The sequence below is a fragment of the Aythya ferina genome (assembly GCF_964211825.1).
Source record: "Aythya ferina genome assembly, chromosome: 2".
NCBI classification, from domain to species: Eukaryota; Metazoa; Chordata; class Aves; order Anseriformes; family Anatidae; genus Aythya; species Aythya ferina.
In genome coordinates, this window is record NC_140297.1 from 24,108,740 (window position 1) to 24,134,265 (window position 25,526).

General features: G+C 36.9%; 1 protein-coding gene across 5 annotated transcripts in view; it reads left to right on the top strand.

Annotated features, from left to right (window-relative positions):
• The window catches only part of CDK14 (cyclin dependent kinase 14), a 332,761-nt gene that overhangs the window by 116,601 nt on the left and 190,634 nt on the right, over positions 1 to 25,526 (top strand). For all 5 annotated transcript variants that reach the window (XM_084511412.1, XM_084511413.1, XM_084511411.1 and 2 more), the window contains one exon: positions 23,430 to 23,524. In XM_084511412.1, the coding sequence (XP_084367538.1) occupies positions 23,430 to 23,524 (95 nt within the window). The remainder of the gene's footprint in view (positions 1 to 23,429; positions 23,525 to 25,526) is intronic.

The following is a 25,526-nucleotide window of genomic DNA, read 5'->3' on the forward strand; positions in this document are numbered from 1 at the left end:
TTTTTTAATTAGATTTTGTTCCTTCACTCCCTTGAAAATATTGCTTCTCCTTTGCTCTGCTTAATTTGTTTTACTGTTATTAATAAAACTCTATTCTAGTGGTGTAATATATAGTTACGTTTTATTTCTGATAAGCCTAGATGAAGTTTTGAAGCATCATGTAAAACAGGTATCTTTTGAAGGTATTTTTGTGCTTTGCCATTTAAATGTCATGATTAGGCAACTTTTACTCTATTTTTTTCTTGTTTTATTTTTATTTTTGTTTACATCTTTTAATTAATATTTATTTGTATTTTACATTTAAAGTGTTCAGGTTGGAGACTGTCTCTATGTCTGGTTTGACAGCTGCCCAGATAATAATTTTCCTTTTAATCCAGTATCCAAGGCAGTTACCTTAATACCACATGTGGTTAGCAGCGTGAAAATTAGCACATAAGTACTTTGGAAGCAGCCACCTGTCTTGCATTATGCAATTAAAAAGAACACAGGATTTGCTTTAAAAATTTCTTTAACTACAATTTTTGAAGAGTAGATCAGTGTGTGTACTGAATATGTTTGTGACGTGTGGGGGAAAACTTAATGCATTTGTTTGCTGGTGCAGAGCAGGTGTGGAGAGATGCTTAATTCTTGGCCACAAAACATCTTCAGAGTTTCAGGTCTCTTCCATCCTTACTTCTGTGTTGTATGAGGGAAGAAGACAGGAGGCAGCTGCACTGCTGGTACTGAAACACTGCTGAGGAGGGCAGTTCTTATAAAAGAACAAAAAATGAGTTAAGCTTCTAGCCCTGTGAAGATCTTTTTGTTGTCTTCCCTTACGTGCTCTACATCTTTTTACCTGTCCTCTTCACAGTAAACCTGTTTGGGAATTGCTGACATACATCAAAAGTTTCAACAATGGCTATGTTACGATTTTAAAATGGAAAGTATACAGTATGAAGTTTTTCTTTGGAAAGAACACAAATCTATATTTTTGTATACTATATGTAAAGTCTCACTTCATCCTCAGACAAGAAAATAAAGACACAGTTATCATTCTTATCAGAAGATCTATTAGGCCATCTTCCCTTATAAAGGACCCCCCAAAGAGCCTCCGCCTGAACAAAAAATGAAAACCTAGAGGGTTTTCTGGAAAGTCCAAGTCCTCCCAGATCAACAGACTTCCTGAATTTGGGAGCTTGTCTGAGGCCTCTCAGTCTGAAGTTGGCTGGCTGGAGGGTATAAATCTTCACAAAACTTTTATCTGCGGAAAATTGCTGCAGAGTAACTGCTAAGAGAAAATTACAGGGAAGATCTGCAATTTGCCAAGAGAGACTTCTTAACGTAAGTGACTGTGAGATTTATTACACAGTATTCCTCATAGGTGCACAATGGTAAATACTGCTTCATAGCCACAATGCTGCAAGTGATGTAAGCATCCAAGTTTTTAGATTATCCAAGAGAAATAGTGAGGTCTGTACCCATACCATCTAAGGAAGTGCTGCAGAAAATTATATTTCTCCTCAGTAGACATTTATTCTTGTGACGTCATATTGAAATATTACCTGAAAACAGTAGGTGAGTTATAGCACACATCCAAGCTTAGTGATTTTGGACTGATATGTAGCATAATAATCTTTACAAATTTAAGTCAACAAGTGACCTCGTGGCACTAGTTAGATGATTGATGGTGATAAGCCATTCATAGTACCAGAGTAGGTCTGGGAGGTTCCATTCTTTAGGACCAGGGCACAGTGAAACAATATCTGTGTATTTTTACGGGGCGGGGGGGGGGGGGGGGTCATTGGTCAAGCTACTGCTAGGAGGTAGACATGAATATTGGAATTGGAATCCAGTTTTTATCTGCCAGTAAAGAATATATTTTTTTTTTGTTAGACCTTATTCTTAAAAAAACCACAACTCAACCCCCCTAAAAACACACAAACAAAACAAACAAAACAACAGCAACAAAAAACTATTATTTCTTTCCTGTAGTAATTATTTGCTTTTAATTTATTTTTATTAAAGAAACTTGACAGCTGCTTTCTTTTGAGTGATAGGAATTTAAAGGACTTTCAGATTTCCTTCATGAAGTCCAGTCAAGAAATTTCAATTTCTGTAACTGAAATGCCTTAAAGCTTCATCTATGTCTGGCTCAGCAAGCCTCGGGGAACTTTATGAAATTATGTTTAAGATTATGAAGATGTAACTATTCTAAGCATTCACGTCACGTGAGTCATGGTAGGATTTTTGCATCTTTGTTTTTAGAGTCTGAGGATGAGTTCAGTCTCCCTAGAAGCTGTATTGATTTGGAGTTCTGAAGTAAAAAAAAAAAAAAAAAAAAAAGACAGTAGCTTGGCTGTAGCTCAGGGAACTTTTTCATTGCCTAGAGAGCTGGCAAAGCTGGTGTCTACTGCAGGCTAAATAGCTAGAGCTCAATTAGCTGTAAAGTCCCCTCAAAGCCATTGCGGCTTGTAGTCATAACAGCTTTGTTTTTCTTTGTTGTTAAAAATAAAATGCACAAGCCAAAAACCTCTGGGACACTTTGTCACTGGATATTTAAGGTCAAGAAGTATTCAGGGGAAAGAAACTACAGAAATCATAATTTTTCTGTCTGGTCTCTGAGTGTTACGGACATCCTGCAGCCTTACCCACAGTTTATACTGCCTCAAAGAGGAATACAAGATTTCCAAATAAAGATAATCTGAGCTTCAAAAATGTCAATCCATTTGGAAAAGGATGTTCCTGGGTTCCTTCTCATGGAATGGAGTCAGATTTTTAAATTCCCAAGACTTTTGTATAGTACTTATTAATAAATACTATTTCAGTGCTGTAGGGAAGTGTATGTTCTTTCTTACTGAACCTTGATGATAGAAAAGTGACCTTTAATTTTTTGAGCTTTTATGACTGGACATGCTTCATTTGTGCTTTTTTCTGCACGCGAATTTGTGTGGATTTGCTTAGGTGTGAGAGAAGCATGTTGAATCCTCTGCAAGGCAGCAAGAGCATTCATCTTGATTCCACTTTCCCCCCTGCTGATCTCTCTAGCCCTGACTTGCAGCTATTTTTTTTGCCTTTTTTTTTTTTTTCTTTTCCCCCCTGACAATATTCATTTTCTTTTCTTAAAAAGCAGTTGGACTGACTGGCTTAAACAGGTGAACTTCTGCTCGTCTCAGACGAATGTGGGAGAGCTGTTAGTTTGCCAGTCCCATTCAGATACAGTGCAAGTGGTTACGGTAATGCTGTTTTGCATGGCATTTCAGCATGTCCAAATTGTGCTGTGTTCCTTACTCCTTTCTGGTGTACTGAATGAAAGCTACTGTCTGTAGGGTGCTTAGAAGTGGTAGAGATTGAATAAGTTTGTCCTACTTCTTTCTTTGTTCCTTGCTATTCATTGGCTGAACATAACTTTTTTTTTTTTTTCCCCTTTCCCTTTTCTTCTACCTTGTAACATGTTAGTGTCACACAATTATGAATCCTTCAGGAGAGCTGGAATTACATAAATGCAATATAAATCATTATGTTTCCTTTTGGGAATCGTGATATAAACATTAAACCCTTTTACAAACTCCTATCATGTGGGAAATCTGTCATGCTTTTCTGAAAAGTACAAATGAAAATTCCAAATTACCCAGCTACCACAGAGTAATCGTATGTCTCCCCATAATTTATCTATAGTCTGCTGAGGCTGAGCACAGCTGTATCAGTTGCATCTTCATTCTGTACTTTTGAAGTACGAGCTGTGACCTTCTTCTGCCTTTCTTTCTTGGGCACAGGTCAAGAAAGAAAAGAACGTGGTAGTACTTTAAGGAATTATTATTATTATTTTTGATATCATCACTTCACCACTTGGATCCCTAATGCCTGTTATCAGTTAGTAGACCTTTTGTACTCTGCCCTACTTCCATTCAAGGAGATATCTGTGTGTCAGTATTCACGTGGAAGATGTTGGATAAGGGCTCTCCTGCTAATTCCAGCACTAGAAGGTTACAAATCCTTTAGTTCAGTGATGCCATTGAATATCTGCCTAACTCTCCTCAGAAAGGCCATCTGCCTGCAGTGCTGGCTTCACCTGAGCTTCATGGTTCTCTGCCTTGACCCAGCTGGAGCATTCTGCTTTGAGCAAAAGTTTCTTCTGCACAGAAAGTCAATTTCTTCTCTTCCAACTTTTATGCGTGATTTAGAACTGTTGCCTTACAGATTTGCCTGGTCTTCTGTTCTTGTATGACAGAAAGGGTAGAAAAAGGTGACAAATACAGAATATGGCAGATAAATGGAGAGGGACAAACCTTTCTTTATATACAACTATCTCTAGCACATAACTATAAATCACACCTTGTGCAGCCCTCATGGCTTTCTTGTTTAAGTGAAAGTTGGTGAGGGTCAGTCTTTTTATGTTATATGCAAATTTAACCTCTTTTTATAGCATACAATACCACCATAAAATGTAGAGCACAAGTTAATTCCACTCAGAGTATTGGCTTTTACCCTGTGATTTGGAGTGATTTATACAAGGGATGCAAATATGAGCTGGTTGTTAATATGTATGGAAATGGTACCAAGTGATGGAATCTCTGCTTCAATTGGTTAGAGACCCTCAGGGAGATGCCTTCCAAGTGCCAATACCTTCTACGGTCACCTGGTGAAACAGGACTGTGATACCAGCTGGTGTTGAAGCAAATAAATGTCTCCTAAACGTAGCCAGTTCTTCAGCCTGTTTTTTCTTTGTTAACTTTTTCTGAAAGGAATAATCACAGCAGCAGTGCTGTTTAGCCTTGTGATTAAAGTAACTTTAAATCTGCACAAAGACATTTGTCTTTGTTAAGATCTTTGAGTGTTTTGTGTATATTTTTCTGCTGCTGTGTCCTGAATTTCAAAAGTATCAGAGCAAGACGGCAATTCCACATTTGAACCAGTTCAGTTAGCCTTATTTATCTCCTTAGTTGTTTGTGAATATTAAACTAGTAGATGCCTTTTGTATCTCAGCAGAAGTGTTTTCAAGTTTGGGCAAATGCGGATATGAGAAGGTTGTGTAGTCTCCTGGTGTGTTTAACCTCTCCCTCAGGAGAAATACATCACTATATATATGGATAGGAATGTAGGTCTCTTGTATGTCTTTAAGACCTGACGTAGTAAGCTGATTAACACCATGCACCAAACAACCAAATCCTTTGTAAAGAGCTGTGTGCTGGCTTTGATCAATGCATTGAATGTTTAAGGTAATTTAGGTGTGTATCCAAATCTAGACAAAATTTTCCAATGAAAGACATCCATTTCCATCAGAAAGTTGTGTTTAAGACAATTGGCTACTGACCACAGTCTTCATTCATGAAGTTATCAGAACATCAGAGCGGTTTTTTGTTTTTTTTTTTTTCACAGAAAATTCAAGAATGAATTGTCCTTATTATTCTGACGTGAGTCATTTATTCAGAAATTATAAAGCAGTTCAGGTTATTTAGACATGAAAACAAACTTCTGAATCAAGTCATACCTTTCTTTTCAATGCTTTTGTCTCCATCATAACTATTTGTTTTTGGTTTTGTTTTTTTTCTTTTAAGAAAAACCTAAGTGGTTTATTGCAAATTTCTAACTTCTTTATAAACAGCTGCTGAAATTAAGCACCGTTATTAGTCCCTTTCAAGACACAAGACACTATTTTGTCTTAATATCTATATAAATCACTCACTATCAAAGGGTGAAGGATACTTATTATGAAATGGTGGGGTCATGCCTTCAGAAGAAGCTTGCTAACTGAGAAGACAGGAAGCCTGAAAGAGAGAGGAGAAGGCTACTGCAGTATTTTTGCCTTGCTGCCTTTTATTCCCTTATTTTCTGATAATTATTCAATTTTTCCTTAAATGTCATATATTCAGGGAAGTATAAACAATTCCAGTAAGGTAAAATATTCCATTTAGATCACCATACTTTGCTTAAGACTGTAATCATGAATTGCTTATAAACTTTGAAATACTTTGGAAATATTTTCAGTAGCCTGGATCTACTATCACAAGATACAGAAGCAGACACTATACTCAATGAAAACCCTTTCTTATGGGAAGAAAAACATCAATTATAATCAAAACAATGAAGAAGTGTTAGCAAATATATCTTAAATTGAAGTTATACAGGAGAGAAAAAATCTTTTTCTACCTTGTTTTTGTTTTCCTCGTTTCTTCAAAGGCTGCTCTTTTTTTTTTTTTTTTTTTTTCTTTTTCTCTTTCTTTTTTTTTTTTTTCTGTAGGCTCAGGTGGCTGGGTCAGGCCCTGCCTCAGGGAGATAGCACTAGTCTTTTCCCTCCCTCATATTTTCCTATAAGCTGAAGACTGTGTTGCAAACATCTTAGTTCAATTTTCTAGTCGTTGTTCTTGTGGAGATTTATCATTCAGGAATTATATGGAGTTGAAATACATGCTTCATAAAGGGATCTATACTTGCAGCTAGGGTAAAGTTACTGCTTTTGGGCTTCATAATCAATATGAAGAGAGCAGAATTACAAAATTAGAAATTGACCTTCACTGTCGTCTTCAAAGCAATGAAAATGAATATCCACATTATTTTACTTGGGAACGTTCCTCCTGAATAAGCAATATTAAAAAAAGAAGCTGATAATTTATCCCCCCACTCCTTTTTTTTTTTTTTTTTTTTTTTTTTCTGAGATGAAGAGGATCTGCATGGTTCAGAGACTGGTAATAGGATATCATGACCTTCCACTTCTGACCCGTTTATTAAAATACAAGCCATGGTAGTGGTGTCTAGAAGCTATCAGTGTGGGATATATTCTACAGCTGTGGAATCTGTAACTGTGTAGTTTGCAAATTTTTAAGGTCTGGTCCACTTGGCACAAACTTCAACAGCTTCTCAGCTGCCAGCAGATTTAGCTGGAGCTAAGTGAAAATAGAAATGAGAACATAATGAATGAAGGAAGCCTTGTAAATGAGGATATACTAGCTGAACTTGGTGATTTTATCAGTTCTGATATGATACAGACTGTTTGTCCTTTTTTGGTGAAGCTTGGTTCAGATTTGCATGATGAAGTGGTACTGACAAATTTTCTTTGCCTGTTACTTTGGGATGTTAGGAAGGGGTTAATGTGGATTTTACCTTAAAAATATGCTCAAAACTTGCACTGTCAATGTGAGATAACTTATGCATGTAGCTTTTTTTGCTCAGAACCTCACAGGGAAGGTTCCTAACACCCTTTTCCATCTATTAAACTGTCTATTAAACTTAGGTTTGTAAAGCCCATCTTAGCTGTACAGGTCAGGTAATTAAATATCCTTGGGCTTTATTTAGTCTCATTTATCATTTGTTTTTCCCTGAGCAGAAGCAATCAAGAAGGTCACAAGGGTGGCAGGAATGGAGTACCTCCATGCTGGTTGCACAGACAGGGTGATAACAGGGCTGGTATGGCTGGCTTCCATCTGGAAACATACTCTCTTCCCTCATATCTCCTAAAATTTGAGAGGACAAAGTAACCCAAGTTACTTTGATAACAACAGACTGAAATAAATAAAATAAAACAATACTTTCAAAGTAAAAAGAAAAACCATTAGGTCAATGTTGAAGTTCTAGTTTGGATGTAGTTCAAATGGATCACTTTTTATGTGGTCCAAATATTTCTGAACTTTTATACCTAAAGAAAAAATAATATACAAAACTTCTTGAACATTTCACCCTCAAACAGCGAACTAAAGCTCACACTCACTTCCTTTCCCTCTACTTGTTTGGAATCCAGGAGCAATACAGTTGCTCTTTTGTATGCTGTGAAGTCTCAAAATGTGCTAAATACAAGAATGTTTTCATAAGAACATACACTGGATTGTGTGAGGGTTTTATTAAAAAATGTGAAAACAAGAACCCTGAACATTTAGCACATGAAACGCTGGACAAGATAAAATCTCTCTTGTTATTTCGGTTTGGCTTTTCACAGCATAGCGGTGCTACGTTACTGCCATTAGGAAACTGTCAGTTACTGAAGGGATGTGTAACTTAATGCAAACCCAGCAGGTCGTAGACCCATTAACAAAATCTTGTTAAGAACTTTCACACTTTTCCATGTTACTTTATCTCAATGTGCTTGTGATCCTACAAGATATTTTTCAATTTGCAATTCTGTGTTTGTCAGAAAGTCCTGGTTATAAAACTGACATGGTTGAAATGCTGGCTTTGCATCAAGACTTCTAGCAGAATTAACATTTGAATCACTCGAGGCCCTATTCACAAAGCAGAGGACTATTTGCATAATCAAAAATGAATTATTTTGCTTGTCAGTGGAGAAACTAAGGCTTGTAGCAGCAGTTCACAAGTAAAATTCAAGTGATAGGTATTGATGTGTGTCTGTATGCCACTGTCTCTCAGCCTTCCTTGCACAAATAAGCACATATCTGTATAAATGCCAAAGAAAAGATTTTGGAGCAATACATATTCTCTATTCAAAGTCTGATTAAACAGGCTTTGGTCAAGGTATTAGATTAATGGTGGGATTAGATGAACTTTCTATTCTACCAAACGTGGATGGGGCACTTTTATGCCTGGCTTGTTGCAAGAGGATAGATGTCTTTCTAAAAATATGCTCAGTAAAAATTTATGAGCTTGAAAATTGCTCCTTCTATTGAGGAGGTCAAACTAAATAACCTGTAAGAGTATATGCCTGTGGATAATGGGTTTGCGACTTTCTTAACACCTTTCTGTCAGATTTCTGGCCAGTGGTCCAAGAGGTTTATGAGTTGCATTAATAACCTTCCCATCTCCCCATGAGCCCGTGCATTTATGTCCTCCATCCTTTTTTATGGCTGTGGACAGAAATTAGAATGTCACATTCAAATAATTCATTTCTTTGAATGTAAATAGCTCCCAATCAGAGTTCAAGAGTGTGAAGCAACTTCTAAGCTCCTTGAAGTAGAAGGAAACCTCCAGACCTTAAAAAAAAAAAAAAAATAGAATAAAATAAATTTCCTCCCTCCCTTCCTTTCTCTAGAACAAACTTCTGTTTCTGGTAAATCAAGTTCTTCCATGAAGTTTAGAGATCCAAACTTTTAGTTCTACAAACAAATTTGAGATATAATTACTGCAACTTCAGATTATTTGACCTTCAAAAGGAGTAAGATGACATCCAGCCTTTTACTTGCTAATGGATGTCAACTAACTGAATTAAAAAAATCATGAAGGTAAGATATGAAGTGATATGCAACTTTTAACAAGTTTTGTGGCATTTTCAAGTTTTAATTGGCTTTCTTTTAGACAGATTGATTAAGACTATATATATATTTTTAGAGTAAAGGACTTGAATCTTCCATTATCATTGCTATTTAGCTCTAATTAAATTCATTTTTTATTTTTTTAATTTTTATTTTTAAAAATAAAGTTATTGAAAGCTTGAGGTTTAAACTAAAAAAAAAAAAAAAAAAAAAAAAAAAGTGAGGTCCAAATTAAATGAATAATATCTTGGATAATAGACATGCTCCTAAAAAGATAAACTATAGTTCTGAGCCTTCATTATCACAATATGAGCTTTTATTCCTCCCCTTTCCCCCCCCCCCTTAAAAAATTTGAAATTATACCCATGTAGTATTATATGTAGTATTCTCAGATGTATCTAGGGGATTGCCTTAATCTCTGGTTTTAGGATTTTAGGTTTTAAAATGCTTCTGATTCTAAGTGTAACATGGCTTGTCATGAATAGGAGTTAGTTGTTTTCTGTACATTCTTCTAAAGTTGTCACCAAAAAGGTGTTTATTTTCCCCTCCATGTTTCATATTTCATATGCCCAAGTTCTCTGCAGAGTATGCTGTTTTTATGGCTGACTGAAGTGCATAAAATTAAAGTAGTTCAGTTTCTCATTCATTTGTTTGATTACAGCGGTCATTAACCTTGTAAAATCAGTGACAGAATTACAAATCAACATCTTTGAGAATTATGTAAACAAGTTCCTAAAAGTTCCTTGAATTAAATGAAAGCCAAACTATACCAAAGAACAAGGTTTTATTAACAGTACTTATTAAAGCCCGACAAAATATTGAAAATAAACCCTCAGATAATCACACACTTACTCATGGCAATGACACCACCAGTTACTATACTGTGTAGCACTCATTGTGATGTTAAGGTTAAAGATACCTTCAAGGTACAGGTTCCCAGCTGTAATTTCTTCTCAAATAAGTGGTAGTTCTTAACATTTTGCAGGTAGCTTATTGCAGTCACACAGAGCTTTGGGAAAGAAATGTGTTTTACTGCTTCAGACCAGGTTTGTTTATCTGTGGAGATCTTGCCTGTTTGTTTTGAATGTTATCGAGTTGTCATATATACGCATCCTAGCCAGCTGGGGGAGAGGCATTTTGATGGGCCTGCTGAAGTCTGTGATCTGTCATCACTGGGTTGCTGAGCTCTAATTAGATATAAATGAGTGGTGTTCCCATGCCTGTTCCATTGACTGATCTTTCCTTTTTCTGTTGGGGAATATTTTTGTTCTGCTTTCATGGGGTTGGTCCTGCTTGAAATATTGAACCGAGGTGGGAATTTAGGGAGGATGTTTAGCATTGCAAGTGTTAGCACTTTGGCTGCCACTGTTTTAATGTGCATGTCTGAACTGGAATGTGCTCTTAGACTTTTGGATGTAATCAGTTCTTGGTTTTTAGCCAAAACTTTCTGGCATGTGTTGGAAAAGGGCTTTGGTATTCCTCATTTAGTAAGTTCCTTCAGAGATGAGTTTATTGTTAAGAAGTGCCTGAAGTAGCATACACACTAATTAGCCATGCTGATAAAGAAATTAATTAGCATATATTGGTACTTGTTTCTGTCCTAATTCCTGTGAATTTTTTCAGATTAGACTGTGTTCCCTTGACGGAGAGACTTGGCCCTGAAAATTTGGTGGCTTTGTTGAAGTCATTCTTTGATTTACTCACAGGAGGTGATGAGCAGCAAATGACTAGCAAAGAGCTGCAAGGACTCAATAATACTGCTTGAGCTGTGTTTTCTTGCATATTAAGGCATTCTCACTGTAGCAGTGTAGGCTAAGAATGTGTTTGACCTTGTGTGGTATCTCAAAATCCTGTTTCAAATAAACTTGCTTCAAGAGCAAGCTTAAAGCAACATGTGTTCCAGAGACTTCCAAAGTTTCAGAAAGTGCTTCAAATATTCCTGGACCTTGGTCTTATATGCATAATATTTTGTTAGATCAGAAACATTCAAAATCTGTTGTGCCATTGCAAAGCATTGAGGAGCTTTGTGTCTGTGTTGAATACTTTTTGGGCTCAGTTGGTAGGAGGATAAGGGTCTTGTCTTTGACCATGCCGTACTGATAGATTTGTAAGAAGATGCTTAGCTCCAATTTTGGCTATATATCGGTACACTGGATGATCTAGTTCAATCTGTGTTTGATCAAATTGGATTAGAAGCTAAAATTTCATTTCTTCCTCACTTGAGTTTTGTCAATAAAGGGGAGCTCATCAGTTATAGTTACGCCTATTGATTCAGTCACACAAGCTATTAGTATTTTATTTGCTTTAGTCCTTCTAACTGAAAATGGAGTTACAGAAGAATGCAGTGGTCTAAGCATATTGTAGGTCTTCTAGATTCAGCTAGAAGATCTTCATGCCTCGTGTTTTTGGTTAGCAGGTCACTTTTGTGTTCAGCCACAATAACAACTAGGAAAAATTAAGAGACCCATTAAAAAATTGTGTTTATCTCAGGGAACATGTACTCTGTGGGATGATGGACCTAGACCTAAACACTAGGTTTTTGGTTTGTTTTCTTCTCCTGAGCTTGTGGATGGAACTTCAGTCAGTTTCACGAGGGGACTTTTCAAGTGGCATATTTCATTGCAGAAGTGTCAAAAAATCCACCCACTTTTTTTTTTTTTTCTTTACTGATATTGACAGAGTTAAAAACTCTGTATGAATTATCCATGCTTTTTTTTTTTCCCGTTTTCCCTCCAGTCTTCACTTTACCCTCCTTGGTCCCCTCTCTGCTGTGCTGTAGCAGCCTGGAAGAGGAAGGCTGCCTCATTGCGATGCTTAGCGCTGTCCGGAGCTGGGCAGTGATAGAGAGGAGAACTGGGAGAAAAATGATGTCAAAAGCTGGTGGTTAAGAATGGACAGTGGTATGAGAATTGCAGGAAGAGAAAGATTACTGCTAAAACAATAGGTCTGGAAAAATGCAAATTATAGAAGCCATTCAAAAAAGCACTAGGTGTAATTGGAGGATAGAAAGAGTCAGTGACCTCAGCCAGGAGCCTGTAGGATTGTGATGGGGATTCTTCTTGGACAGGGACAGCAGTTCCCAGCCTTTTTGTCATTATCAGTGATAAAAAGTGAGAGGGGAGCAGAAATGAAGCAAGGGACTTGGAAACATGTTCATCCAAGAACAGGTTTGGGTTTGTTATTTTGGGGGAACTGTCAAAGAAGTTTTATTGCTAACATGGTCCCCTCTATAGCTGACATTTGATTCCAGACTTGTTGGCTCAAAATTCTTTTGCTTCTGCCAAATGTCTGAATGTTTAAGTGTGCTCAGGGAGGGTGGATTCTTCAGGAGATTTTAGCTGTTAAAGTGCAGCTTTGAAGTAGAATTTTCCACTGACCAGATATAAACTTTGACAGACTGGACAGATTTTCAAGAAACAAGAAAAAGCATGTCCTTGACCTGAAGTGTAGCTTTTGAAGGCCGCCTTTCAATGCATGAGATCTGAGAACTGTTTGAAGAAAAGGTCACCATCGTTAAAGAGCGCTTTTGTTCTCGAGTCCTTTCTTGGAAAAGAATGACCTGTTTTGACTGGAACAAACACTGCTAGACACAAACTGTAAAAGATCAGGACATTTGATTAAAGTTTGGCAAGGTAATAGTGTTGTCTTACAGGTACTGGTACTTTAAGAGGCAGTGCTATCAGTTTTGCTACTGTCATCGTTAATTACTATGATTCTATAAAAAGAATCTTATCTGGAAAAGCAAACAGTAAATTGCCATAATTATAATTGATGCATGACACAACAGGATGGAAGAACTGAGTACGTTTTCAAGAGGGCTGGGAAGCGATGTTTTGTATCTGCATGTAGTAGACAGACAAGCTGTTGGTTGTTGAGTTGGCCTTTTAAAAAAGATACATAATTTCTTACCACCTGTGGTGTTAATGGGTTACTCTGGCAGATTTCTTAATGTATTTTCTCACATTTCTTGGGTGTGTTTTAATTATGTGGTTGCTCAGAATGACTTCCAATATGGATTTAGATCCATAGTTTGGTTGGTATCATGCATCCATGTAAGTAAATCAGAATCTATACTTGAAAATTATGGGAATGTTTTTGGCAAAAGAAGGAGGGTAGAAATGTCTAGCTTACCTCAGCTAGGTCTTGTTAGCATCACTTAACTTTCTCATCACCCTGTCACTATCAGCTGTGGCTGTCAGCTTTATGAAGCTGAGACATTCCTTCAGCCCTTCTTTTCTGTTCTAACACCTCTCTTGCTTCCTCTGAGGGCCAGCTGCTTTTTAAAGTAACATACAGTACTTACCAGCTTTTGCTTAAAGAGATTTTATGTCCTTTAAAAAGTTGAACATTGTCCACAAGGTTTTAAATGTAAATTTGCAAAATTTGCAGTCTTCCTGGTTTAGATTCAGTTGTATTCCAGTGTGAATAAAACAAAAGTCCTGTGGGTCTGTTCATGGTTTTCTGTTTCTTCCCAATCACTTATACCTTAAATTCAATTAAATTGATGGTGGATGCTGTGAATTGCAAGAGTAAATGACAATTACTCTTGAGATGAGAGAGAAGAGAATATCCAGAACAAAGACTGAAGGAGGACAGCACATCAATTCTTTTTAAGCTGATAGGTCCTTTAGATGTGAAAAAATGCTTAAGTTGTATTTTCAGATGGTATGATTCCTAAGTTGATGACCACCAGTGTTGGCACCAAAATGCTTTGCTGTTGGTGGTACAGCAAAATTAGTAATTTCTGTAGTAGTTTCTGATAGAGCCTTGATGTGCTCTAGTTCCTGTCCTTAAAAAATATTTTTAAATGTTCCAGATATTATTCGTATTGTAATTATGCTTAAAAGTCCCACAGTTTATTATTTGGAGTTGCTTTTTATTGTAAATTATGCTGACTGGATTTCATTCACTATATTAGGAAATATTTGTATTAGGAAATCTTTGTTCATTTCGTATACCCACTCTATGTTATTCTCCTTTCAGTTGCAGAACAGTATGCCTTATCTTCACTGTGATTGATTCTGTTTGTTAAAATATTTGTAAAAATAAGTATTTTCTAGCTTCTTACTGCTTTTCTTTAATCTTTAAATCATCCCACAAGAGACAAAGTAATGCCATGTTCATTCCAGTGTAATTTTCCAGTTGTAAGTGAAGAGGCATGTTGAGCCTCACCCACCCAGAAAAAGAAAATTGACATGATTCTTTAAAGTCTTCTGTCTCGCTGTCTTTTCGAAAAATTGCAAGACATATGCCACTAGCCTTTTTTTCCTGCAGCCTAAAGTGTATGCTGACAAAAGGAATTCTTTCTTCTTTTTGTGCTGTGTTTTTGCTGGAGGAAATGCCCCACTGAGAAATATAGCAAAAGCATTTTTTTTTTTTTAACAAATAGTTTTTCTGTAGCATTCATCATTTGTTAGTAGTGGATAAAATATGCTGGTGGGCAACTAGGTTTCACATCAATGCAATTAAATACTTCCATAGGACTCCTATCTCCCATCTTCTATCTTTCTTAAAAAAATAATAATCGTTCATTTTGGGTATATACAGTTAAGTGATTTCTTGTACTCTTCATTGGGAAGAATGAGTAACAAAGCTCACATTGACTTCAGCAGCGCATGAATTTCAGTATTGGTACTCAGTTAATTAGAATGTGTAATACTAAAATTACAGGTGTATTGTATAGCAGCAGATCTTTATAACAACTACAAAGTCAATCATTCAGAAGTTGTAGGAATTAAGTTTATCTGTGAAAACTTAATTTGGTCACTCTCCCTCTGTTTGTACAGCACTATTCTTTAATTACACAATAGCACCATATTTGCTCCTGCTGTGTGATCTCTGCCTGTGTCAGATGATGAACGATTAATTTAATTGTGTTCTTGATGTGTGGCTCTAGCTATATGCACCTACTGTGCATTACTAAAACACAGATGGTTTTGTGATTTTCTAGACCACTTATCACTGTGCTCTGACTAGTTAGCAAATATTTGTTCATCTTCCCAGCATCCTGTTTGTTGAGAGTTCTTTTAAATGGTGATTTTGAGATGTTCACTGACTTTCAAAGTACTTGCATAGCATTGCATAATAACAGCATTGCTTGGCATTCTGTAGTAATTGCCTCCACTTCTTGGTTCTGATGATCATGAATGAAGATTTGAAGCTGACATGTCTGGAAAATAAGGACCATGGTGATGGTCTCAGCTTGAGTGACTCAATGTGATGTTCAACCAAAGGTGGAGGTAAAGGTAAATAAAGGTCAGGATGATTGTGTTCTGACTTCATCCTTGTGGACTTTTCAGCTTCTTTAGTGGATGGAAGAAGTCCTGCAGCGAACATTGAACCTTCCACTGAAGCTGGACATGTTGCTGGATCAACTTCACACTTGATCCTGTATGTGGGAGGGGAAGAAAAAAAAAAAAAAAGGAAAGGAGCTGAGAACAAGTAGTGTCTTTAGGTGACCTTGCTTTAGCAGGGGGGTTGGACCAGATGACCTCCAGAGGTCTCTTCTAGCCTCCAACCATTCTGTGATTCTGTACAAGCCCACAAATCAGTCACTGCAGGATAAATTAGACTGTGAACTTAAAGTTGTCAAAGTGCAAGATAAATACAAGATAGCTAATGAAGCAGCTGTCTGCTGAAAGCTCCTACTCTAGCTTATCTCATAGTAGCCAGTATACAGAAGCCACAATATACATGTTTTTTTCTCAGCTTGGGGTGGCTTATTTTAATTCAGATTTCTGTTTATGTAATTTTCTAACCTTTTGAAAAAGCAAATGGAAATCCATATTTCATTTTGTGATGTTGTGTCTATACTCCCATTTCATATAGCATTTTTGAAAGCTATAGATCTTGTACAGATGTGTCCTGTTTGAACTGAAACAACAGCTGGTAGCTGTGATAGGTTGCTGTTATCTATTGCCTGAAATTAGATGGAAATGAAGAAAACTGTCAGGTGTTTCCATTGATTCCTGCTGAAAGCTGCAGGTTGGTAATCTATGGGAATCTTGCATTATGATATGGGCTTAAATGGAGAATATGTGCTAGTGTCTGCACAGTCTTGTTTACTTCCCCCTAAGCACCGATGCTCGTCCATTCCATGCTCTATGTTCTGTAAATTTTCTGTCCTGTGTACGCACTCTCCCTTTCATTTGCCTGCATAGGCTGTTCAGTTGTCCTCTGACTTTTGTTTCTCTGTACACTGCAGTCCTAGTTTCCACTGTGGATTATAACCCCTCATACAGCCTCCCCTTTTCTGTATTCCTTGTGCCTTTCACTCTGCTGGTTCTTAGCTCCAGTGTCATTGCTGAGGGTCTCCTGGTTGTGTGTCCCAGTATCACCCCCTGTCATTCACAGTCCATCTCAGAGTCCAGGTAGCTTGTCTTCTATCCCTTAACAATCAGGGATCTTTTCCAAAATCTTACTCCTCCTTCTCCTACAGTCATGCTCTTAACATTTTTCTGTGTGTTCAAATCAGGCCATTGCATAGTAGAATGCTGTCAGCTGCACAGCTTACAGAAGCAGGTACCTAGAGTCAGTCTGACCCAAAGAGGAGATTTCAAAAGCTTATAACTAGACCAATTTTAGAGTGTTTGTATGGAGATGCCAAAATGTGTATTTCTCTTTTAAAAGCCAGAGTATTTCCAGTTTTCAAGTATTGACTCCATTAGAGGTTTTCCCCCCTCAGGGAACTGTTTACATTGAAAACTTCCAAAGAAATTATACTAAAATATTGATTTTTGTATGAAATCTGTCTGAAATTCAGCAAAACACCAAGGCTAATAACAATAGCTTATAATAAAACAGTGATAGTTTTATTAGTAGGTTGTGCTTCTACAGCAGTCATGGTATGTGTGTATAAAAAGGCAATAGACACTTGCTCTCCCATGCTTGCCTACGTTGTGGTGTTTTTTCTATATACACTGACATATTTTTGGTTTACACAGTTTCCTCCTCTTGAATACTGAAATGGACAATGAAGGCAAGATACAACTGGCTCCGCCAAGATATGAGTAGCATATTACAGTCTTTTTCCATAGTCTGGCTTTAATTGGATAATGTCTCATTATTTTTAACCTCCATCTGCACTTGTGTCTAAAGAACATTGGGAACAATATACAATGCGTAAATTTGTATCTAGAAAATAATGAAAGAGACGCTCATTTCATATGGCAGCAGTCTTCTGTGTATCTGTTAGAATAATATTTTGTAGTGCTTTTCTGAGCTTATTTGATCAGCCTTTCCAATGCATTGTTACAGGTCAATAGGCAAAGAGGTTTCATCACATTTGAGACTTGCCTATTGCTTAGGCGACTACAGCTGTAGTGAGAAGATCCTCTAAAGATGCCTCTGTTTTTACACATGCTCTTTTTCTGTATTTCTCGATTAAATAATATACAGCACTTTCAAGTAGGAGAGCAGCAAGTTGAAATTTCACAAATAAAATGTACTAGGATAAAAGTTCAGCCCACTCATGTGTCAGACTGAATTGCAGCCTGAGGAGGTAGATGCAGCTAATGTGATCCAAGCAGACCAAACTGTCTTTATTTTTTTTTTTTACTTAATGAAAACTAGAAGAAGGGAATAAGGGACATTTGTTAAATCTGGCAGAGACTGTCATGAAGTTGGAATTGGCTATAAAGAAGGTAATTCACCTAAGCCTACATCATAACCAGTTGGAAAAGTTTGTTGCTTATGCTTTTGCTCTTCCTGTAGCTCACAGGTTCTTTTGAAATTTGTTAAGAAATTTCTTCCTAGAAATCCATCAAAGCAGGACTGTAATCTGTATGCCTTTATTGCATTGTGCTCACGTGGAAGCTGTCTAATTCTGTGCATTTATTGGTGTGCAGCTCTGAAATCAATTACTTGGGATTACAACTAATGATCACTTTGCAGAATGTATCCTGTGGTGAGTACATGGGTAGTCTGTGGTCAGTGTGGTCTTAGCTGGGATGTACGGTTTCAATGAATTGAATTTTGTCATGTCATGGTTGTAGGAAAATACATCTATTTGCTCTTAGTAAATTATCTCAGATGAGTGAACTTGAAAATAGCAAAGTGTAGATTTGGGGACTGCATTTCTGAGGAGGAAATTTCAGCACATTTATTTCTGCAAAACCAACAAAGACTGCCGAATTCCTGTCCTTGTACTATAATTTAAAGTAACTTTTTGCACACAAAAAGTCCCTCTGTGTGGGAAGCATAAGGGACATTATGCTTCTAGGCCAAATTAAAAAAAATAATACTGTAAAAGATGTGTAGATGGAAACATAAGTTACTGGGAAGGGAAGCAAACTTCTATAGTTTGTGCAGTAAGGCACATTTGGGTATATTTGTTCTGAAGACTTGATGAGCAAAAAGCTACAAATGTTTTCTCACTAAAAATGTCTTTCCAGGAGAGCTCAGAATTAAGAGACTGAACCCAACTGTTTATGAGAAGAAGTTGGCACTCTGTCAGAGAACACCGTTGTGTCTGCAGAATATGACAAGCCACAGAGTTTTGCAGATATCTTGTTTGGCTCTGAAACACAACAATTTACTTGCTCTCACAAATTTGTATTATTGACTAGAACCTGCATGATATGGTGCCTCAGAAATGAAACAGGGCAGCAAAGATGCCACTGTTATGTAAACAATACTAGAGAGGTGCAAACTGCCATGATGTGCCGTCTTCAAGAGTAAAACTCTCCTAATGAGAAATGTCCCCCGAGAGTAATAATAAGGCTAGTGAGAAAGGGTGAGCAGTGCGTGTAAGAAGTAGCATGGGAGCTGGACAAGATGGTGAGCACTGCTGCATGGTAGCCCCATAGGACACCACAAATACTGAGCAAAGCAAGCATTTTCATGGTTATAATTTGTGGAAGAATAGTGTGAGTATCACAGCCTTCTGATATAATAAGTAATGTGAGAGAGTATCAGCAGCATTTGTACATGAAGGTAAATATGAGCAGCATGAGAGTTGAGCTCTTCTGTTAATGTTGTGAAAAGTTTTAAGGCCACTGAAATACCAGACGATGTGGAAATATTGAGAGATTCTTTTACCTAGGTCTGCAGTGGAGACTTGCGATTTTTCACAGCGTGAGAACAAGATGATAGCCAGGAATTGCAAGAATGAATTAATTGTGCTAGGATGATCCAAATACCATAATTAACGCTCTAGCTCACCGTACTCCCCATGTCTGAAAGTACCATCTTTGTTAGTGTCACTGGTGAAATGTTCTTCTTCCTGCATGAGGCTTGGAAGTTGTTAGTAATAGCTACTTCTGTTGAATTTGGCATACAGCTTTGAAATGCTACATTATGGGCATGTTGGAATAGCAGTTTTCAAAGAGAGCTATGCTGATCCTTGCCTGCTCTCCAAACCTTCTACAGGTAAGTCAGGACTAATCTAAAAGCTGCAAAGTTTTGTTAATGGAGTGCCAGGCTTGAGCTGATGCTCTAACCCCTGTGGGGAGCGAAACACTGATTTACTGATGCTACTCAGGTTTTGGGTAAGAGTTGGCTGCTGTCCATCTGGATTGGCTTGCTTGTGGAGGGAGCATACTTTAGGAACCAGATCATCTGGGAACAGCAAAAAGCTCCTTGACCAACACAGGCAATAAGGCAGCGTGCCAGGAGTTCATAATAGATGAGAGCATCCCCTTGTTGGGAGGATAAATCAGTGATGGTTATTCAGGCAAATACAATGTGTTTCCTTTAGGTATGCAAATACAGTTATTAGCCCTTGATGGAGAAGTGCTGAGTGTTGGTACTTTTAGTGGCTCAGGTCATGAACTTCTGTACAAGTTTCAGAAACGATCATCTTGTATATCATTAATTATTGAAGTATGTTGCTAATTACTCTACCCTGTTCTTTATTGCCTGAATTTACTGTAAGAGAACATACAAAAATGTGTGACAGAAGAACCTGTCCATTCAAACTCATACAATGTTTTGTCCAAAGTGTTTTAAAAAAGCTTTTTTGCATCATGTGCTACTGTGCTTCCTCAAAACTCTTTGGGGAAATGAATTAAAAATGTTGCCATCTGTTTATCTTACATTTAGTACAGAGGGTAGAAAATGAATGCCAGCAGTATCAAAGTAGCATTATATAATTCTGTTTTTAGGAATATGAGCTAAGGATACAGAGAGTACTAGTATATTGTTCCCACGTGTGTGATTTGTAATGCTTCTCCACCCATGTTTTACTCTTTCTGTCTTAAAAGTAAACATCTTTGTGTGAAATCTGTGGGTGATAACCACTGGATTGAGCTGGCTTTCTGTGGGAGAATGTTTTGTTCCAGGAGTAACGTCAGGCACAGCAGCACCTGAATTCTCGTGAATCTCCAGTGGCAGCTGCACTGGTAGCTTCAAAGTTGAAGTCAGATTTGTCTCAGAGTGATGCCGATAGATACTCTGGACTGCTTTTCATTCTCTTCAATGTGACTTTCTGGGTTTTGTCTTTGAATTAGTGGAGTATATCCGAAGTTCTGTCCCCATCCAGCAAAAAGTTGCCCAATCAAGTATTGTATTAGACATTTGTTCTGAAGTAGGATGTTTTTGAAAAAAACACCAAAGCATCTTCAGTTGGTATTCCATTTTGTTTTTAAACTAATTCATGGAAAAAGAACAGCTTTCTTATTTCAGACAGATTTCTTTCTTTTATTCTTTATTTCTTTTTTCCTTTTTTTAAGCAACAAGTCAGCATTTTCATGAAGACAGGTGATCATTCCAGTAGTAATCCTGATAGATGTGTACATGGAGATAATTCTGTTACTGCCACCAGTTACAATGGACTGACTTGTCACAATGGAAATTTACAATGAAATTGCTATTGCTATCACGTTGTAAATTAGTGCAATTACGATTTTGCTTTCTGTGCTGTATTATTTACTGTATTTTGATCGGACTAAGGGAGAAGTCAGGAATCCAAACCCGCAGGTGGTGGTCAGTAGTTCTTGTGGTATATAGCAGATACTGAATACTGAGGCTATAAAAGGAAAGAATTGGTTATTAGAGAAAATAAATAAGAGGCAAAATAGGGGGAGGGGACTGAATAGGAAAGAATATTTGCAAAAGCCTCAGGGTAGGCTGCTTTCAATGTACTGTTTAAGCTTTAATGACCCATATACAGATCTTAGTAACATAGTAATGGCCAGCTAGAGGAATTAGAAGCCCGAGGTGATGGACTGAGCAGCAAAAGCTGACATAGGTCATAAATACTATTGTGGTATGGTTTGACAGGCTCTGCTAAGACAGCTTTGTGTATAACAACCTATCTGCATGTAGGGTCATTTGATGACAAGACTTGAAGAAAGAATTCGTAAAAGCTCAGTTACTGCAAGTGAACTCTGCTCAGGTTCCCCCCTGGTTAAAAGTCTTCATTTGTGATAGAGGGTTTCTTTTGGACTAATTGCTCTAATTATCTGTATCCATACCTCTTTCAGTAGCATTTTTTCACAGTTGTCATTAAAAAAATAATAATTCAAATCTCTCTGAGCTTTTGCTCCAAGAAAATCTCCAAATCCTAATGTGAGGATCATGTGAAAATTGCATGTCTTTTTTTCTGGGGGTTGGGAGGGGGAACTGGGAGCTTCTATTGTATTTGTGGAATGCTAATAATGACTAAGGATGTACTGATGAAGTGTTTAAAAATGACAATAATAATTGCAATAGGAAATTTACAGCTCAGTAGCAATATATTCAAAGCACAGGAAAGATTCCTTTGTGCTGAGCTGTGGAGTGCAACCCAAAGCAAGCTCATCTGAAGCATTTCTGCTCACATCTTCAGCCAGGCTGAAGAGTTACCTTAATCCTGGTCATGGGCCTCGTCTGCAGGTTTGGAAATCTGTGATCAGGATATTGCTTTGAATCTGCTGCATACTTTTTTTTTTTTTTTCTTTCTTTCTTTCCCTTTGCTATCTACTTTCCGCCTACTGTAACCTCCCTTTGGATTTTTGCTTGTAGAGAAACACTGATCAAGTCAGATTTCTGTTGCCATTGTGTTGTTTCCTCAAGTGATATCAGCCTGTCAGATCTCTTAAAAAACATTATGAGATATGATATGTACTTACCCTAATTCAAAGCTAGATGACCCCTGGGGTTACCTCAGTCTGATGGAGCACCTTCAATAGGATAGCAAAGGGTAATTGTGTTGTGGAAGCTCCTTAACTTCCATTTTGCACATTAGTGGAGAGAGACACGCTGTCTTAGAGGTTGGGGGTGCCATTTGGTATTCATTATTTTCTTTGACAAAAGAAGAAGGGTGACAGAAGAAAGTTCCATGTAATTCACTTCTGAAATATGCCACTCATTTGCATGTCTTTGTATCTATTATTTACTTTGCTGTTGTGAGTGATAGTCCTGCTCAGATATATGCAGGAGGTGACAAGCCATCAGTGGGGGGAATGACGTTGGTAACAGCACATGGCTTTTCAGCATATATTGCTGAAATATTCCATACTTGTGGAACATTAGTATGTTCCACATTATTAATTAATATTAATATTAATATTAATATTAATTAGTATTAATATTAGTAATTATTATTAATATTAGTATGTTCCACATCATTAATTAATTATTAATTAGCATTAACATTAAATATGCATTCTGATGCAAGAGAAATTTAGTGAAGGAGATCATCTAGAAATTCACCAGGTAAATCTTTGTCAGTCGGTAGAAAACATGAGCTGATGCTATTAAAGAAAAAAATATGTGCTGAGAAATCACCATTTACTTATTCTTGTGAGCTAACAGAAGTGATTCCATCAAACTATGTTTTATTCTTATGAGAAAGGGAAATTACTGTTTAAAATTACATTCACAGGGTAGATTTAGAATTCGGTTAGAAGTCAGCTTTATTGTGTTAGGATGTTTTGAAAAAAGAAACACATGACTTTTATTTGAGACAAAAGCATGATATTTGAGTATAGAAGCAAACTTGGTGTTTGGTTGATCTGAAGTTAACGACTGATTCACCTAGAGGAGGCTGCTAAGGAAGACATCAGTAGCCACAGCTCATTTTTGCCTCTAGGGGAGGCTGAGTTTAACCAGCAAGATGGAGAAAAAAACACTGAATAGGAACACATGCTTTTCAAATGCACTGAATAGAAGCCCATATACATAGAAGATGAAATACAACTCTTGGTTGTCAGGTTGTGAAACCCATAATCATCAAATAATCATCCAAGTCACCAAAAAAAAAAAAAAAAGAAAAAAGCTAATTAATGTAAAACATTTTGATCCTTTTTAAGATAACATGTATGTCTTGCTTTACAGCTTCTCTTTTGAAAGGACTGAAACATGCAAACATTGTGCTGCTTCATGACATCATTCACACCAAGGAGACCTTGACACTTGTATTTGAATATGTGGTGAGTAAAGTAATTAATGTTCTGTGTATATTCCAGATTGCATTGAATTCTATGGAAAAGTTCACTTTACCATCAGTGATCTATGGATCAGGCCAAAACAACCCTCTACTTTCTTTAGGAGTGTGGAAGCTATGTGAGATGATGCTTTATAATGGAGTGTGCTAATAGTAGAAGGCAGGCTGGACTAGACCTGGGTCAGAGCTGGAGAAGTGGCTGGTAGGACTCTGTAGGGACCTTCACATTGGTTCATTACTCTGCTTCCTAGGTACAGTTTGTTTATTAGAATATTTTCTTTACAGATGTGGTATGGACAATTTTAAAATAGGTGAGGATAATGTAGGTAAGAAGAAAAAAATAAAATTCTTAACAGGTAGATCCTTTATCAGAAGCATGTGACAAATTTAAATGGCTTTTGTTGTGACTGGCTTATGTGTGGTGTCTCTTTATAAGAAATGTAAGTAAAGAAAAAAGTCTGACATGCAATTCAGAATTTTTGGATATATTTTTTTTTTTTTTTGCCATGACTCATTATTTTAGCTACTAATTAAAACTTCAATTTACACAGTATACAGCATGATGATCTAATTGTGTTCAGAATATTACTTTGCAAAGTCTTGGGCTTGAACTCCTAATTAATCTTTTTAGTTTTCCTAAGACAAACATATGGTATTTATGTAGAAGTACTTCAGCATTTATCTGTGGAATTATGCAATAAAGTATCACAATCAACCTCGCAGTTTTCACAGATGGGTCCAAGAACATGTAATTTAAAAGAAACAAATGGCTTTAGAGAAGGTTGGCTTTTCAGTGTAATATCTGTTATTGTGTTGCAGTCAGTAAGGCTCCACATTTATAAAGTACAGCAATTACTAGTTTGTTTTTTAACGTAGGAAATATTCTATTTACTCTTAGCATGTCCCTGCTTCAGACAGATGGATTTTTTTTTTGAGTGTGTTTTTTGAGAGCACGCCTAAATTTTTACATGATAGTGCACAGAACTTCTTGTCTGGAGAATCCATTCAGCCTGTCTACTTACATAGAAATACTACATTTTAATAATATGAGTATTCAGTGACAGGAGCCTGCAGAGCAGTTGCATGCATTACATACGTTTTACCTCAGGTACAGGGACATTATGCAAATCTAATTCTTTTTCTTAAAATAAGTGATTCCTCTGCCTCTAATTTATAAACTGAATTAGCATAGGAAAAGCTTTCATATCTAATTTTATTTAACAGTCAGTGTAGACTTATTTGCAGAACTTTATGTGAATACAATTTGCATTTCTTTTTATCTTTGACTGTATTAATTGCATTCATCAGAAGTCATTGAGAAATGAGAACATGTTACTCCTGAAAATAGATGTTTTTGCCTGTTATCATAATGCCAAATTTCTGGATTTTTTGTGCAGTAGTAATGTATATAAATGCTTAACTCCCAGCCATGTGTTATGTCATGTTGCCATCTTTCATCAATGTGGACGCACGCTGAACTTCTTTCAGCAGTTATTTCTTTTGAATTCACTTAGGTCTTTGTTTTTTAAACATAGCGCTTTTGGGATCAACCCTTCTGGTGCTACACCTTTTTTTTCCCGTCATGTATGGTAGAAATTTAAACTGTGGTAGGATCTTGTTTAATAACAGTTTCTAGCAACTGATTCAAGTAGTACTTTATTATTATGCTATTTTGGCTGGTGAGCAGTGTCTGGAAAATTAGTGTTCAGGAGGAAGGGGAAGGATGTTTTGTTCTCTCTAACCAGCCAAATCTTAATGACATCGTAGGTTACTCTATTCTTTGAGATGGCAGAGCTGCTTAAAAAAAGTCTGTTTTCATTGTTCTGTAATGTAAAGTTATGGGCTGATCAAAAAGGTAATGCTCTCTGATAATGTTTCATGCTTGAGAATGTTCTAAATTGTGTGCATGTTCTAATACATGTTCATGTACAGTTCTAATTGGATGATCACAATGATTTTTATTTTTTATTTTTTTTTGATCGGAGAGC